General features: G+C 40.6%; 1 protein-coding gene across 1 annotated transcript; it reads left to right on the forward strand.

Annotated features, from left to right (window-relative positions):
- Window positions 1-478: 478 nt before the first annotated feature.
- On the forward strand, window positions 479-14,812 carry ARL2BP (ADP ribosylation factor like GTPase 2 binding protein). The gene is made up of 7 exons (XM_067552245.1): window positions 479-577; window positions 1,893-1,944; window positions 4,498-4,559; window positions 6,163-6,269; window positions 7,558-7,643; window positions 10,170-10,266; window positions 11,395-14,812. The coding sequence occupies exons 2-7, from the start codon at window positions 1,904-1,906 to the stop codon at window positions 11,491-11,493; spliced, it is 492 nt and encodes a 163-aa protein (XP_067408346.1). The 5' UTR covers window positions 479-577; window positions 1,893-1,903; the 3' UTR covers window positions 11,494-14,812.
- Window positions 14,813-15,869: the final 1,057 nt, after the last annotated feature.

Consider the following 15,869-nt stretch of genomic DNA (forward strand, 5'->3'; position numbering starts at 1 on the left):
GTACATGCCGCCTTCCACTCCCGGGGCCTGCTCGTGCTTTGTCTTCCCGGGTGTTGTTGCAGCAGCGGGGAGGGGTTCCCCGGAGCTACCCCAGTGGCCCTAGCAGCGCCAGGTGGAAGGGAAGTGAGGTGGGGGGTGGGTGCCCAGCGCTCCGCCGGCAGAGGCAGGGAGCCAGGCCCGCCCGGGCTGGTGCTGGGTGGCTGCTGGCGCTCCATGCCCGGGGGGGGGGGGGGAGGCTGCGCTGTCCCCAGAGGTAGGGCTCCCGCATCCCCACGGCTAGGCTCGCAGGGCAGTACGCTAACCCCGCCCCCTTCCCCTCCTCAGTCAGCCCGGCCCGGCCCCTTCCCTCCCTGGCTGCCGGACGTCATGCGCTGCGCAGCCCCAGCCTGGCGCTCTGATTGGCTCTGCCTTCTGAGGGCGAACCGCCCCGGCCGCTGCATTGGCTAGGGGCCGGCGGAAGCGGGCGTTGCCTAGGCAACGGGAGGGGTGGGGCGTGTGTAACGGACTCTATGGGGCCAGGCGGCCTGTCTGCCCAGCTTGTGCGAGCTCGGTGGCGTCGGAGCCCGGCGGCAGCCAGGTAGCGGGGGCTGAGCCTGGCTCGGGGTCCCTGTACAGTCCCGAGGGGCCGGACCCCCAGGGGAAGGCTGACAGACACCCCCCCTCCCGGGCCGGTTTCGGTTTCTGTCCCTCCCCCCACGGACTGACAGCAGCCGGGGGGCGCCAGCTGCAGGAGTGTCTCTACCGGGGGGCGGCCGGGACTATGAGCCCGGCCCCCTTGACTCCGGGGCCTCGGGGGAGCTCCCCGCTCTCCTGCCCGTTTGCTCCGTACAGCCCCGTGCAGGGGGGCGAGGAGACCGGGTTGCAGCCGGTCCTGGGTGCACAGCGCCGAGCTCCCCGTGCAACCAGCCCCGGCACGACTAGGCCCTCATCCTCCTACACAGCGGCGAGCGCAGCGAGCCCGGGCCTGGCTGACTTAGTGCCTCCCCCGACCCATCCGCACAGCACCTGCGAAGGCTGGGCCCCTCAACTGCACAGCGAGCCCAGCTGGGTCCTTCCCCCCCCCCACCTCTCATATAGCTCCAACAGCCCCAACACAACGAGCCTGGGCACGGCCCCTGCCCCGCATCACTCCAAGACTCCCCAGCACTGCTGGCCTGGCAGGGCTGTGTCCCTCTTAGCTTGCCATGCCCGTAAGGGCCAGTAATTGTTTGAAAAGACCCTGTCCATTAAGTGCACAGACGTTGGCCTAGGGTAGGGCTTGGGGTGTGCTCTGGGGTTCAGCACAGTTGTGGTGCTGTCTTTGGCTGATATACCTGGCCTGGGGTGCTTGGCTAGACCCCTACAAGGCGTCTCAATGTGCTGGACTTATTTAACAGGACACTGGTAGGCACTGTCACAAGCTTATTGATAGTGTGACTTGGGCTTCAGCTGATCTGTGCTGGACTCTACTGACCTGATACATGAGAACATTGAAATTTCCAGACTGGATCATACCCAAGATCCATCTAGTTCCATATCCTGGCTCTGACGGTGGCCAGTGGTAACATGCTGTGGATGGAAGTGCCAGGTATCAACTGAAACCATTTTCCTGGGTTAAACAAATTTCTGTTGGCCTGTTCTCCCATAGTCAGTGAAGGTTATTAAAGGAGTCAGATTATTACAGAGGAGGAGCAGAGAACTCAGTAGTTCTGGAAGAATGTGCCTAAATGAGATCACAAAATCCTACAAGTTGCAGGTCATGTATTTAGTGATTGTCTTATGTCTAACTAGTCGATGTTTATAAATAACTTTGGAGTTTTAAGCTGTATATGTGAATATATTGTTTAAAAAAAACATGTTGCTGATTTAGAAAACATTTTAATTCTTATCTAAAAGTTTTTTTGGTGCAACAGGTGATGCAGAAATGATGGAGACTTTAGAGGAAGAAAACTTTGGTGTGTCCATGTAAGTGTAATCCAGATACTGCATCAGCATTTGAATAAACATTTTTACTAGTTAAAAATAGCTCCACTGTAGCCTCTTGTTGGAAAAAGAAAAATAGCTCAACTCTAGAGGAATGGTTCAAAAAATATGGGAGGATGTGGTTATGGAAAAATTAACACACTAATTATATACCCAGCAAAATAGACAGACGGCAGATAGATACTTATATATTTGGTTACCTTTTATTCAAAACTCAAAGTGTATTCACCTTCAAAAAAAAGCACACCTGCTCAGTTTTTTTTTTTTTCATATTAAAATTTGATAGAGAAGCTTGATATGTTAAATATGGGTACATAAAGATTTCACTTGGTTTAATAAAATTACTAGAAACAACATAGGGTTGTAACACCACCCTGTTAAATAGAAAGATATGGTGACTAAATTCCTGTATAATGTTTCTTTAAACAAAAGCTAACTGTTGTAATGTTTGTTTTGTTTCTGATATTTATATGGTAAGGGTTTGTAAACTTATTAAATCTTCCTAAATAAAAATAGAAAAGGGGAAAAAACAAAGAATGATGTCAGATACAGATGAGAAGACAGAGACTCAGATAAGAACCTTCAGAACAATATGATGCTCTGGAGAGGGAATAATAACAAGTGAGAGTTTAGGCGATATTGAACACAGAATTGCTTGAACTGCTGTTCTTCCCTTTCACCTAAAAGGATGATAACCTGTCCTTGATCATGCTGTACTTTCAGGCATTCCCCTCACTGAAGGACCACAATAAGCATTGTGGCCCAAATCCACAGAGACATTTAGGTACCTAACTCCCCATTAATTTCAATGGAAGTTAGGTGCCTAAATACTTTTGAAGACCTGGCCCTTTAATTATAGGGGTGTGTGTATCTTAACTTTCAACATTTCTCCCACACGCACTGTCACCATATAATGCCTCGCTTTCCCTGTTACCCTATTTACTATTGGGAGTTATATTTGAATGTGTTCCTTGCAGAACATGATGCAAATAAAGATGTATTCTGTGGGCTCTGGTATTATTTATTGATGTGTGCTGTGGTTGGAATGAATAGAAAAGACAAAAAAAAATTTTCCCGGACAAAATACAATTCGAGTTTCCTACTCACTGCCACACCAAATCTAAAACCAATGTTTAAACTAGCAGTTTACATTTAAAAATGTTAGAACGAGCTATTAAAGAAATGACAGAGGTGTTTCTTCTTTCATCAATGTAGGAATCACTCTCATTAAAGAAAAGAATGGGAGTTATGTGTGAACGTCTCCAGCTTTTGTGGCTAAGTGAGAAACAATGACCCCTATGGTCTTGAACCAGTTTGTAAGCTACTCTTGTTGTGGCACTCTGCCCTCTCGTGTTGTATCATATACTCTGCCATTCATTTGTGTTATTGATGTCTGAGCTGCAAAGGCATAACAGATGGTCTAATGGTAACAATGGACACTTTTGAGACGTGAAGGCGGATGGGAGTATGCTAAATTCTCCTAAAACCAGATGAATCCCAATGCCCAAATAATGGAATTACTAGTAGATAAACTTACTGAGCTGTTGCTTAACCCCAATATCATTGTAAAGGGTTTTTTGTAAATAGACAGTCTGAAGCAATATCCTTCTTCACATGAGAGAGAGAGAGGAACTTGTATATGAATTATACATTGCATGAAGATAAATATGTTCAAGAAAAATGTGCAGTAAGGTTTGCATTTCTGATATGGAGAAAAGTCTGTTGTGTACTCTATACATTGGAGAAGTTATTTAAGAAAAGTCTATCCCTAACTAAAGATGGCTCCAAAATGCCATGGTCAGGGAGACTTTGGTATCTGTGAACTAATTGGACAACATAACATTGCCAGAGGGACCCAGACTTTTCAAGTGCTGCTAACGTGTTTCTCCATCTAAAGGAATCCATTTGAAAGCAAGCATATAATATTTTTGTTATAAAATGACAGAAGCACCATGTTTTTAGATTGTGATTACGAAATTTAGTTCTAAACTTCCTGTGTGGTGTATCACATTAGAGAAAAATTTAACAATTATTTTAATTACATCATTTACCTTTGTTACACTGTGAAAAATATACTCAATCTGGTAATGTATGACTCAGTGTTCCAAAGTATCCTCTATGGATGGGTCTTGAATAGTTCCAGGAGCTACAACCACCTTTTATGGTTAGATGAGAGGTGAGTACTGAAACTTTGTAACATGAGGTCATGGTATCAAAAAGGTGGAGAACCATTGCTCTGAATAAACCTTTTAAACATCTTCTGCACTAAGAGGTAAATTACACTAATAAAGATACCCAGTAAAACAATTCTATCTTTCCAATAAGTAACTACCCCTTTAATGTACAATGGAGACCTAGTGAGATTAATGTCTGTTACAGAAATAAACTTTTTATTATCAAGTAAAGTTTTGCAATGAGCTTTTTTATAACGTAAAGCTGGGAGTTAATTCCCTTCTCTGATGTGTGCAGCCTGGGTTATTGTGCTAATTTGTCTTTCAGCTTTCATTAAAAATTTAACCTTTCCTTTGTTTTCAGCTCCTCCCCTTCAGATGCAGAATTTGATGCTGTTGTTGGATATTTAGAGGATATTATAATGGGTAAGCTCCTGCATCTAGATGTGCATAAAAAATGAGCAGTAAAAATATTCAGAGGCAAAATAAGGATAGATCTTCACTGACAGAGGTGTGTGGAAAAACCAATGCCTCTTGCTTTCTCCATGTGTCCTATAAGTTGGAGCTTTAAATTCCTTTCTTTCATTAGCATGAAAACTTGCATTACAATATAAAATCTCCAGCAAACCCTTTTGGATTCTGTTTTTCCAACAGTGTGTTCCTGGGTCTTAATCATGTGTCTTTTCCCCTGTGCACTGCTGAAATATTAGAAACCCTCTCTTCATTAATAAAGTTGTAAATGAAGATCCTTATAAATTCTCAGATGGAAACCAAGGCTTTCCATCCTCTGCTGTCTATCCCTCAGTATCATGTGACATCCCAGTTATCCTCTGGGTAAATTAATTGGTTTTGTTTTTGTGTTGCATGTAACTGACATACAACCTAAGGTGACAGGATCTAGTGGTGGAAAGAATGCCATGAGCAGTCAACCATTTTGCCATGTGGGTTTGGGAGGATAAAAGATTCTAAATCCTCAAATCAGAAATTTAAAGTAAGAGGTCAGCATTGGGGGGGGAGAGATTTACAAGATACGAAGAAAAAGAGGGAGTTCATTGTGTTAACCAATCATTAACCTGTTCAAGTTAACATCTTCTTTCTTATCCACACACCTTTCTAAGGGATCATAAAGTTTTTTATTCTCTTCACTCTCAGCGTACTTTGTGATATGTGTAGCTGAATCTGGAGAAATGGTAACAAATTCACCAGTTTTGCATGGGTTAATTAGTAAAAGAGGTTAGAGAATTTGTGCAGATTTATTATAACAATATGTGGAAGTGTGTAATATATATTTGCACCTGTTATGATATGTTAAGTTCCATTGTAACCCACTCCCTGCCCTTCTGCCTTCCTCCAGTTCACTCATTTGTAAGTGAAAATTTGTCCTCTATGGATTGTAGCTTTCTGTACTCATTTTCAGAGATGATATTCTTCCTAAATTGAAGAAAAATCCATTTTTTTTTAAACTAATGGGGTGGGGGAAGAAATATACTTTCTTTGGTGTGGGGAAAAGGTTTTGCTCACTAATAACCCAAATATCTGAACCGAAAAAACGTGATTGTTTTAATAAAGAGGCTGTTTGTTTTCAAAGTAAAGTTTCAAAAACTGCCTTAATATTGAGAACAGATGAAAATATTCATTATAAAAGTATTGTGGATGGTACAAGTAAGATGTCCCAGCAGTTTTGCTGCCTTTTGCAATTTCTTTCTCTCTCCATGATTGAATGCACAGCACTCACAAAATAGATCCCTGTTATCCCCAGCTGACTTGGCTGAAGCAGAATTGGAATCTGCAGCATCCCTTGCACCACCACCACCTACTTCTGCTAGCAGCCTCCATGCATTCTCATAGATGGATCAGAAATTAAAGCTGGCCCAGCTAGCAACAGCTGCGCTGTTGTTGTGATTAAGTGCAGGTGTGCAGGGTTCCATTATACAGCAGTAAAAGCTATTAGAACAGAACATTAGTGAATGTGGTTATTGTCTTGCAATGAAAGTGCAAACAGTTCAATCAATTTATCCAATTTACTTAGATGACGATTTCCAGTTAATACAGAGAAGTTTTATGGATAAACACTACCGGGAATTTGAGGATACAGAAGAAAACAAACTCATCTACACTTCTATTTTTAATGAATATGTAAGTTTTTTTGTTTTTGGTGGTTTTTCTCATAAAGTTATAGCTTTTCTTTTAAGGTCATTATTAGATTTCCCTTTCCCCCCATCCTCCCGCAGTTTTTGAAATACAAGCTTGACCAGAATCAAATAAAGTCTAAAATATTATCTGTAGTCTCTCTGAAGCATAGCAATAGCCTGTAAGCAACAATTCTGGAGTTCCAAATTACTTTTTATCTGTTTTGCCAAGGAAACTTTTACAAGTGTTCAAGAACTGTTTAAGCCTTTTGAATGGAAAGTTGGCGTAAGCAGCAATATGTGGCGTATAGTTGTATTTAGATTGTTACACTAGAAATACAGGTATTGCCATACTGGATTTGACATCTAGTCCTGTATCATATCTTTGGCAGTGCCTATCCATAGATGCCTCAGAGGAAGGTGCAAGAAACTCAACAGTAGGCAGGTTTGGAAATATCTGTCCCCCATGAAGCTCTCATCCTAATCTCTCATAGAGACTGAAGCATGAGACTTTATAGCCTCCTCATTTGGGGTATGGCTATATTTAGACTGATACATTAGCAGGCAATTAAGTGAAAAATGATTTGATAGATTCTCCACTCTCCCCTAATGAATAGGTAGAAGCTCCTTTGCATAGGGGCTAGTAAAAGAAACAGGACAAAGCACTGTAAAAAGCCTATAGACTAGTAGTATTTTTTTTCTGTTCCTATATGGCATAATCTGAACCAGTCATCATTAAAGGGATGCCATTAACTTGAAAATTACACTTCTATCTGTAATTTTGTTACTTACTGTTGTAAGTCGCGCACAAAGTTACTATGAGTTTAAAGGAAAATAATGCTTCTGGGTTTTTTCAGTTTGTGCTGTCAAATACACTAAACAATCAATGTAAAATCAATTTCACAATTTTCTCTACATAGTCCATTTCCTCTTTGTGTGGGTCCTGTCCAAACAGGGGAGACAAAACATCTATAAAGGAATCAGAAAAAGTGGTTGTAAAATTACAAAAATTGTTTGGAGGAACTCAGTTGTCAGTTTCTGATAATTAGTTCCACCTGCTGGTTTCAAATAGTGAGTGTTTACTGCTACAACCTGTGCTTGCAGAAATGCTTGAGATGACTTTCATGGTATTGAAAATCATTGGACTATCATTGCAAGCACAGAAAATTCCAGTCATTGGGATTTGTGATGCTTTTTGCCTAATGAAGATAAGCCTATGGAGAGTAAGATGTGGGAATACCACGCTCCTTTTTAAAGTCAGCATGTGGAATGTATGATCGTGTCCTCTCTTTTAGATCTGCTTAGTAGAGAAATACATAGAAGAAAAACTACTTGACAGGATTCCTGGTTTTAGTATGGCTGCTTTCACGATGTCATTACAGTAAGTCTTTGATTTTGAGGTATTTTTCTTGTGCTTTTCTCTGTATTAACCATTTTGTACCTGAGACCAAACTAGGATTTGAATTTTTTTTCCTTTAAGGAAGGGATTGTCATTTAAGAAAAGGAAATATGAGTTAATTTATACAACTCTGCTAATTCACCTCCATCCTCATCTCCACCATCCCCTGCTATTCTAAGCCTCTGACTTGAAATGTTGTGCCAAAATGTATGGAAGGTTTCTGATATGCAGAAATGGAGACCAGAATGAGGCCATTAAACTTTCTTTCTCTTGTTCTCCAATTCAGGACTTGAAGCCAGTTCCCTGAAGGTGAAAAGGCCACTTCATTAAGTCCACTAGGTTTCTGTACTTAGGCTTTCAGAAACAGCATGGATAAATGCCTTACCCCAATCTCTATTTTATAAAAGAATGCAAAGAGGAATTCAGTTTTGGTTTTTTTAAAAAAAAGCCTGTTTGACGTAGTCAGAGGGTTACTCTCTATTTGAAATAATTTCTGCTGTTCAGCTTTAGCTTAAATAACGGTGGAGAATAAAGTTGTTAAAAGAACATATTTTCTTTTGCTGAATAAAAAAATCAAATGCTATTAGAAAATGGATTCTCTAAAAGAATAAAACTGCTTCAAATATTTCAATAAAGCATCAAGAAACTTTCATGAGAGTACAGTAATATGATTAGACCATCTGTCGGTGTAAGGTACAGGGCTTTTCAATAATATTAGGAGAACCTTAATTGCTTAGAATAAGTCCTGTGAAGTGCATGTTTAATGTGAAATGTTAAAGAGGACACGATAAAAATATTTCTAGAAAAAAAATTCCTTATTTCTTTCAGTGTCATTGGTACACAGAGCCCCTCTCTTGGAGACGTAGCTGAACATTCTCCATGCCTAGAATCCACTACAAAGCCTCACCTTCAGTGGGGCTGCATGGATCTTATCTTGAGCCATGGAAGGCTTGAGACAAGGTTACGTAAAGAGGCATGGCCTTGACATAACTTCTCTTCCTACCAGCTGCTGCAGTAGCAAGTGAGAACTCCCTCTGGTTCCTCAGCTCTTAGCCGTTTGACCATTTCTTGGTGTGTGGATGGGTGTATGTTCTGGGTTTTTTTCCCCTGCTTGTAGTTAGGGTTAGGTTTATTGTAATTAGTGTTAGGAAAGTTTTTGAATTGTCCGTAGAGACTTGGATCACAAAGCTGGTAGATCCAGCAAAGAAATATGAGATTACCTTTCTTGCCTGACTTGAAATATAAAATTCCCAATTTCATATTCTCCTACCTAATACCTTAGATGCCCAGATGAGGACTTTCACCTAATGAGTGCCATTTCTGTGTTAAATTTTATCAACTAAGCCTGCAGAGATTGCCTAAATCCTCCCAGATTCACATAGGTTTACAGTGCTAGGACACAAGCTTGTCAAAATGGATTAAAACTTACATGCTAGTGGGGCTCATAGGGCTTGACAGTATCAGAACACAGTTGACTAGATTCAAGACCACCTGTAGGCATGCTTTTTGAATGTCCCACTTGTGGAAATATGTATAGCTGCTACCTACGCGATTTTACTCTCTTGACCAGGCTTGAAGATCTGATATCCAGTTACAGACAGCAGTTCTGATGTCATTTTTCAATTAAATATTGTCCCCATTCCCTTCCACCCTCATTAGGGTTCTGTTACTGCTTGTGAATTTCCCAGGAGTGCAGCTTTGTTCTGACAACATTCAAAGAAAAGCTAGCTGTAACCAAAATTATTTGGTAGGTTGTCAGTACAGATTCTCTGTCACATCCTCTATTTTCATTTCTTCAGATTCCATGTTCTGAGATTTTTGTTGGGGGCCACACGTCTCTATATAATCTTCTGGGAGCTGTCAATGGCCTGTGGCATGTTCTGCATGGTCCCCCCAGATGGCGATTCAGAGCTTTCTGAAAATCACCCTGTTCCCCAGGCATCCCACTCCCACTGGGCAAGAGCTTTGTGTGAGATGCATGGGTGCATCCCAAGAAAGTGGGTGTATACCGACGATCTACTTAAAGTTAAATTAAAGTGAATAATTTCCTTGTTACCAGTGATGCCTGAAATAAAAGCAAAAGGACTAAAACTCTAAGATATTTCACATGGTTTACTTTTAGCATTTCTCTTATTTCAGGCAATGAAAATGTGGACTAGTCAAGTTTTACTCCTTTTAAGTTACTAATCTTTCACTTTCTGTTTTTTGTCAACTAATACAATACTTGGATCTCAGGATTTAGATATCATGGGGATAGGGCATAACTATATAAAAAGCTTAGGTAGATAGAATGTTGCGATGTTTGGATTGCAGACACTAGAGGGGATTGTTTATTTGTTTAATAAAGCTCTCTTACAATATAATTTTAAATACCTTCCTATTGGTCTTGTTTAAATCTTGATTTTGCACAACCTACATTTTATACTTAATTTGATCCATGAGTGCCTTTAAAATCTGATGTCATTTCTCGCATGATTATGTTAAAACTATAAATTTCTCGCTTTACAGACAGCACAAAGATGAGATGGCAGGCGATATATTTGACATGCTTCTCACATTTACTGATTTTCTGGCATTCAAAGAAATGTTCTTGGATTACAGAGCTGTAAGTATTTGGATTGTTTTGTTTTAACCAGCACAGAGGTCCCTGCTTTTGTGTAGCTCCTGCATTACTGCATTGAAGGCAGTGATAGCTCGTTGGGTGACAGCATTCATTCAGGAGAAAGAGGATCAAAAGGCAAATAGCCATCATGGTATAGCTGTTTAATAGTCTTAAAAAGCAGATCTGATAACTTGCAGAAAAACTACTTGTGAAATTCCTCAGTGTTGTACATTTCTGCATCTTTGAATACAGAATCTTTCCTGTAGCCTTTAATTGGTTGGGAGTTTTTTAAGCCCCATCTATTGGTTCTTGTAATGGTTCCCTGCATTTTCCCTTTCTCTCTGGGCTGGCTGGGTCTGGGGACCCAAAAGATCAGAGAAGGTTTTCTTATTTCTTTCTACATTCTTACCCACCTTCCCACTCCCAAATTGATAACTAGGAGGGAGAAGGCCTCCTGACTGAGTACTTTCCTAGCCTAGACCAGCAGAGAGCACACTGATTTTAGCTGTGCCTGAGGCTATGTTTTCACTGACAGCAGTGAATTTGCAGCCGTCAGATTGACTCCTCTGGATTGACTGAGCGGTCAGTTAAGACCCGCTCAGTTGATCCAGAAATTGACGCATTAAGACCACCTTCTCAAGTGGCGTAGCGCTGTGTCGACAGGAACACGGTTCCCGTTGGTGCAGTTCAGTGAAGACGGCACGCAGAACCAAAGCAGGGAAGTCGACAGGAGTTACGCAAGTTTTTTGTATAGCTTGCGTAACTCCGGTCGACTGCCGCCAAATCTCCAAGGTAAGTGAAGGCAAGCTCTAAGTCTGCCCACAGCTGGGAGAACATCAGTCAAGGTACTTACCACAGAAGCAGCCTCCACATTCATTGTTATTTTCTAGATTCATCCACAAATAGAAGTGGAAGAAAAGGGAAGCTCAGCTGTAGATTTACAGATCCCAGAAGCCAATTGTGTGTGCTTGTGGAATTGTGTTGCAAGGTGCAGAACTGTATTTGGTTTAGTAAGCAGAATTCGAATAACGCCACTTATAATGTGCCTACTTAATCTGTTAAGATTGAAAGCCTGCTTGTTTTGAAACTCTGCTGAGCTGAGGGTTTGTTTTACTCCCCCCCACTTTTTAGGAGAAAGAAGGTCGAGGTCTGGATTTAAGCAGTGGGTTAGTGGTGACATCTTTAAGCAAGTCCTCAATATCTTCTTCTCAGAACAGTTTACGACACTAGTTCACAGCTGCAGATAAGTGCTGCTTCTTTCATTTGGACTTTCCAAACACTACAGGCACTGGAGGATTACGGTGGTAATGGAAGCTGATTGCTTGACTACATATCACTAGGCCTGATCCTCTGAACAGCTCTTGTGAATTACTGTTAGTATTGAGTGATCATAAAAGAAAATAACTGCAGCCCTTCCAGAATTACTGACTTCAATACATTGATAATATTTACGCACCAACCAACTTGGACTCTGTGCCAAGGAGTTCAGTAAATGGGACTGTATATGAGTTTCCTGTTAGTTAAATTACAACCTAGGTATGTCATGCTCCAGAAGTGCAAACTTAAAAGAAAACCAAAAAAACCCACAAGACTGTAATGATGTAGATGATCATTTTAACCTTTTCTGGATATAATGGTTACAACTCCACCACCTCTGATTTTCCACACCCACAATATACTGTTCATTTTTTTAAAAATATCTCAGTATGACCAGAAGTGCTGCAGCTCATCTATGGGGAAGAATATGTTGTGACATATACAGAATATATTTTGTACATATTTAAGCTTGAGAATTTCTCTCTATTGGGTAACAGGGGAGGGTCCACCAATGGCCAGAATTCCAGTCTCACTCTTATGAACTTGCAAAGCCCTAATGTTCAGCTTTGCATGTAGGCATCATCTAAACTACGGAAGTACCATGTTAAATGTGTCTGTAAAACATAAGCTTTGCCTACACTAGAAAGCTTCTTGCCTTGTTTTTCCACAACAGTGCAACTGCATTGATGCTACCAGTGGTATAAGCTGTAGTGTACATCAAGTACAGGAACTTTTACCACCAAATCATCTAACTCCCTAGATGGTATGCTAGTTAAAACGCTTGTGCCCAGTGTATACTAAAGCTTTCACCATTGGTAGCATCTGGGCAGCTGCACTGATATTGAAAAACAGGTAAGAAATTTGTTAGTAGAGATACACTCATTATCTGTCTACAATAGACTTCTTTAAGAAACCTCCCACTTCTGTACCACTGTGGATGCTTCTACACCAGCCAGCAGTGACCGTGGGAGTGCTAATGTAGACAGAGCTTAGGTCCTGGTGTTCTTAGCACCATGTCATCTAGATCTTCTCTGAGCAGTAGGGAAAAACCCCATCGTTGGCACCAGTGGAGCCATACCACTAGGAGACTTCTAACAAGAGCCTAGTGTAGACAGACCAAAGCTATGGCAGGTCCATATTGTTATCATGTTAGTGTTTTGGCTTTCTGGATGGAAAACATGTTAATCTGTTAACATATGAAATCCTGGCCATAGTAAAGTGAATGGGAGTTTTGCCATTGATTTCAAAAGGGCTAGGATTTCACTGTGATGTTAAAACACAGTTTTCAAACGTGGTTACAAAAAAAAAACTTCCTAGCCACACAGACCCAGCATACAACATGTTTGTATTATAGTATGATCTGGCCACAAACCTTTTCAAACTCATCTACTTTTTGTAGCGTAGACACTGACTTACAGTATTATGGAAAAACTGTAGTACCCTGGTGTCTTGGCCTGTGCTAACCCTAGAAATACAGTAGTGAATAACCACTGAGCTTAGATTTCCAGTATATTGTGATTATAACTGCGCAGTTCAGCTGCTGGAATTGTCCTAGTATCTCTGTTAGAAACTTCCCACACACTCACTTTTTTAAAACCTTCCTCTTCAGGGTTTTCTAACTCTTCCAATAAACTATTTACTAATCTCAGATTTGACTTGGAAGATCCACACACTGAATCAATCTTAAAATCACAAGTGGAGTCCTTTGTTGTTTTCATGAGCCAGTAGTTTTTACTTAGAAATCCGTATGAATGTGCTGTAGAGAAGGAATTGTATTATCCTAACTGCTTCTTTTGGATGCTTTTTTGATTAAAAGTAATTCTGTTTGCTTTCTATTTTATTGAACATCAAACAAGCTAAACTTAATTCTCTTTGCAACGAGAGGCTAAACTGTATCACTTTTTGAATAATGTACTAGTGTAATGGGGACATTTCTTGAAGACATTAGTTGCGGTATAATAGTTTTAAAGATAAATTCCTAATCCTTCAAACAGAGCCCTGTGGGTGAAGCTCAATGTAATGAAGTCAGTGGGACTGCATGCAGGCTTGGTGTCTGCCCACACAGATCCAATTGCAGGATCAGAGTCTAGAGCTGTGGGGGCAGAGCATCATCTGGTGTAAATTGTCATAGCTCCATTATGACAATGACAGTTTACACCAGCTGATGCTGTGCCCCAAGGGTATGTTTGAGTTTCCCATTTTGTTACAAGGCTTTGCCTACCTCTGCCATAAAGATCAGTGTTTCCCAGGGGTATGTAATCCACCACTCAAAACCACACAGGTGCTTTGGGAAGAGGAGATGAGAGAGATTCTCCGTCATTTGTCCCCAAAATAGTTTATCAGAGTGTTAGGTTAAATGTTTAGTCCAGGCTGAATGCAGTTTCCCCAGCTATTGGAGGAATTGCTGGGAAAGCTTGTACAGTCACTAAAGAAAATACCCCTTGTTGAACTTCAAAAGACAATGCTTGGAGAAGATTTGAATCTGACTTCATTTCAGTGTGTGGGCTAGAATTCTTTTGTCTGTGTCCTCTTTTTACATGTATATTATATTGAAATTGTTTTTGTACTGGAATAGATTTTTGTCAAATCTTAAAAGGAAATCATACTGAAACATTTTTAACAATTCATTGTTCTGTGTTGAATGAAATAATTGATTAAAGTTACAAATGTGAATGCTCTTGTGTAGTTGAGCTGGGGATGAGGGAGAAAGTATTTATTCCTTTATTGTTACCACTGGTCAGATTATTCATCATTTGTGGTGATGGAAATGAGCACCTCAAAACAATTCTCTTCCAAATATAGTGGTATTTTATTGGTTGGTAACTTGTAATTTCAGAATCTATAAGGTACCGTTTAGGGTAGTTCTTACCTGGATGTGGAATTTTATTAAGTATTCACTGTATGCCAAAGTAGCTAAATTCACTGTCTGTAACAGAACTTATGTGGGCTTTCTTTCCCTCTTCCTTTCTGGTATATCTGTACTATGAACTTTACTCTCTAATCTCACCAATCCATTTTTCAGCTAGCCTTTGTAATTAGTGTATTGTGTAAAAGGGCAACAGAAAACTAACTAGTGTTAAAACTGCAGTTTTGCTGGTTTAGTTGTATGCAGAGGGCTAAGGTTGTAGTCATGAAGGCTGATTAGTCTATACGCATTACCTTATGTACATGTAATATATATGTAACTGTCTTCATGTGGCACTCATCATATATAAATGCTGAGCTAAATCTATGTTCAAGTTTAGCGTGTTTGTGTTCCAAACTTTCTTATAATTCAGATATTAAATTCCCAATCCTGTTGCGATGGCTTTCGATGGGAAAACCTCACGGACTTCAATGGGGGCACCATTGGGACCTAATACTTCTTATTTTTACTCCTGGTTCCCATGAGTACAATTTCTGTCAAGTGTGTTTGCACGTTTCTCTCCTGCATGTTTCCTGCACTCTAGTATCTTCATTATTGTCCATCTCTACAACATTCATATAACTAGATTCTGATTTTATATCTCATGCAGGACTTTTTAAAAAACATTAAATTAAATTTCTACATATGAATGCAATATCTGTGTGCAAGTCTGATTTTACTTTTCAGAGTTTAGTATTTCTTTCCTCAAACAAATGTGTAGAGATTTTTTGTCTCTAAAGAGATTTTACCTTAACTTTTTTGGGTGTTTTTATCCTGAAACTTGGCATGAGTTTAGAGCTGGAGTCAACTGCAAATAGAAAATGAAAGGGGTTGGACTAAACAGGTAGGAAAAGAATATTTAACTATTTTCCCTGCAAGTGGGAAAGTAGCCTAAACTATATTTAGGCTTTTAAAAAGCCCTGAACAAGCAAAGCATATTAAAGGAAAACCAGGATGCTATCTGTATCTCATTGGGTACCAATGCCGGTTTCAGCATTTCCTTCCCCTGCCTCCACAAATCCCTTAGAGATCATAAATTGGACTTGACTGGCCACATCACCTGCTGGTATGAATTGGCATAGCTTCACCTAAGTCAATGGAACTACTCCCATTTTCCCAGCTGGGGGTCAGGTCCCATGTCTTCATTCCCAAAACACCTGCAGCCGGGGGCCCTAATGATTTGATTATTTTCTCCCCAGTTCAGTGGGACCAAGATTTCACCCAAAATATTGAAGTCAATGGCAAAACTCCCACTGACTTCAGTGGGGTCACGATTTCACTGTCTCCATCTAAAGTAGGAAGCATGACAAACTTTTGGCTTAATGCTACATTTAAATATTAAAGCAGCACTGGGCAAACCCAATACATTTGATAGCTACACACT

This window comes from Emydura macquarii, unplaced genomic scaffold, assembly GCF_026122565.2.
Source record: "Emydura macquarii macquarii isolate MOO-44397 ecotype Brisbane River unplaced genomic scaffold, CSIRO-AGI_Emac_v2 contig_295, whole genome shotgun sequence".
In the NCBI taxonomy this organism is placed as follows: domain Eukaryota; kingdom Metazoa; phylum Chordata; order Testudines; family Chelidae; genus Emydura; species Emydura macquarii.

Coding starts and splice junctions, on each gene's coding strand:
- ARL2BP (XM_067552245.1), top strand. CDS start 1,904: ATGATGGAGACTTTAGAGGAAGAAAACTTTGGTGTGTCCAT. Junction 7,644..10,169: donor GCTTTCACGATGTCATTACA/GTAAGTCTTTGA, acceptor CTCGCTTTACAG/ACAGCACAAAGATGAGATGG. Junction 10,267..11,394: donor TGTTCTTGGATTACAGAGCT/GTAAGTATTTGG, acceptor CCCACTTTTTAG/GAGAAAGAAGGTCGAGGTCT.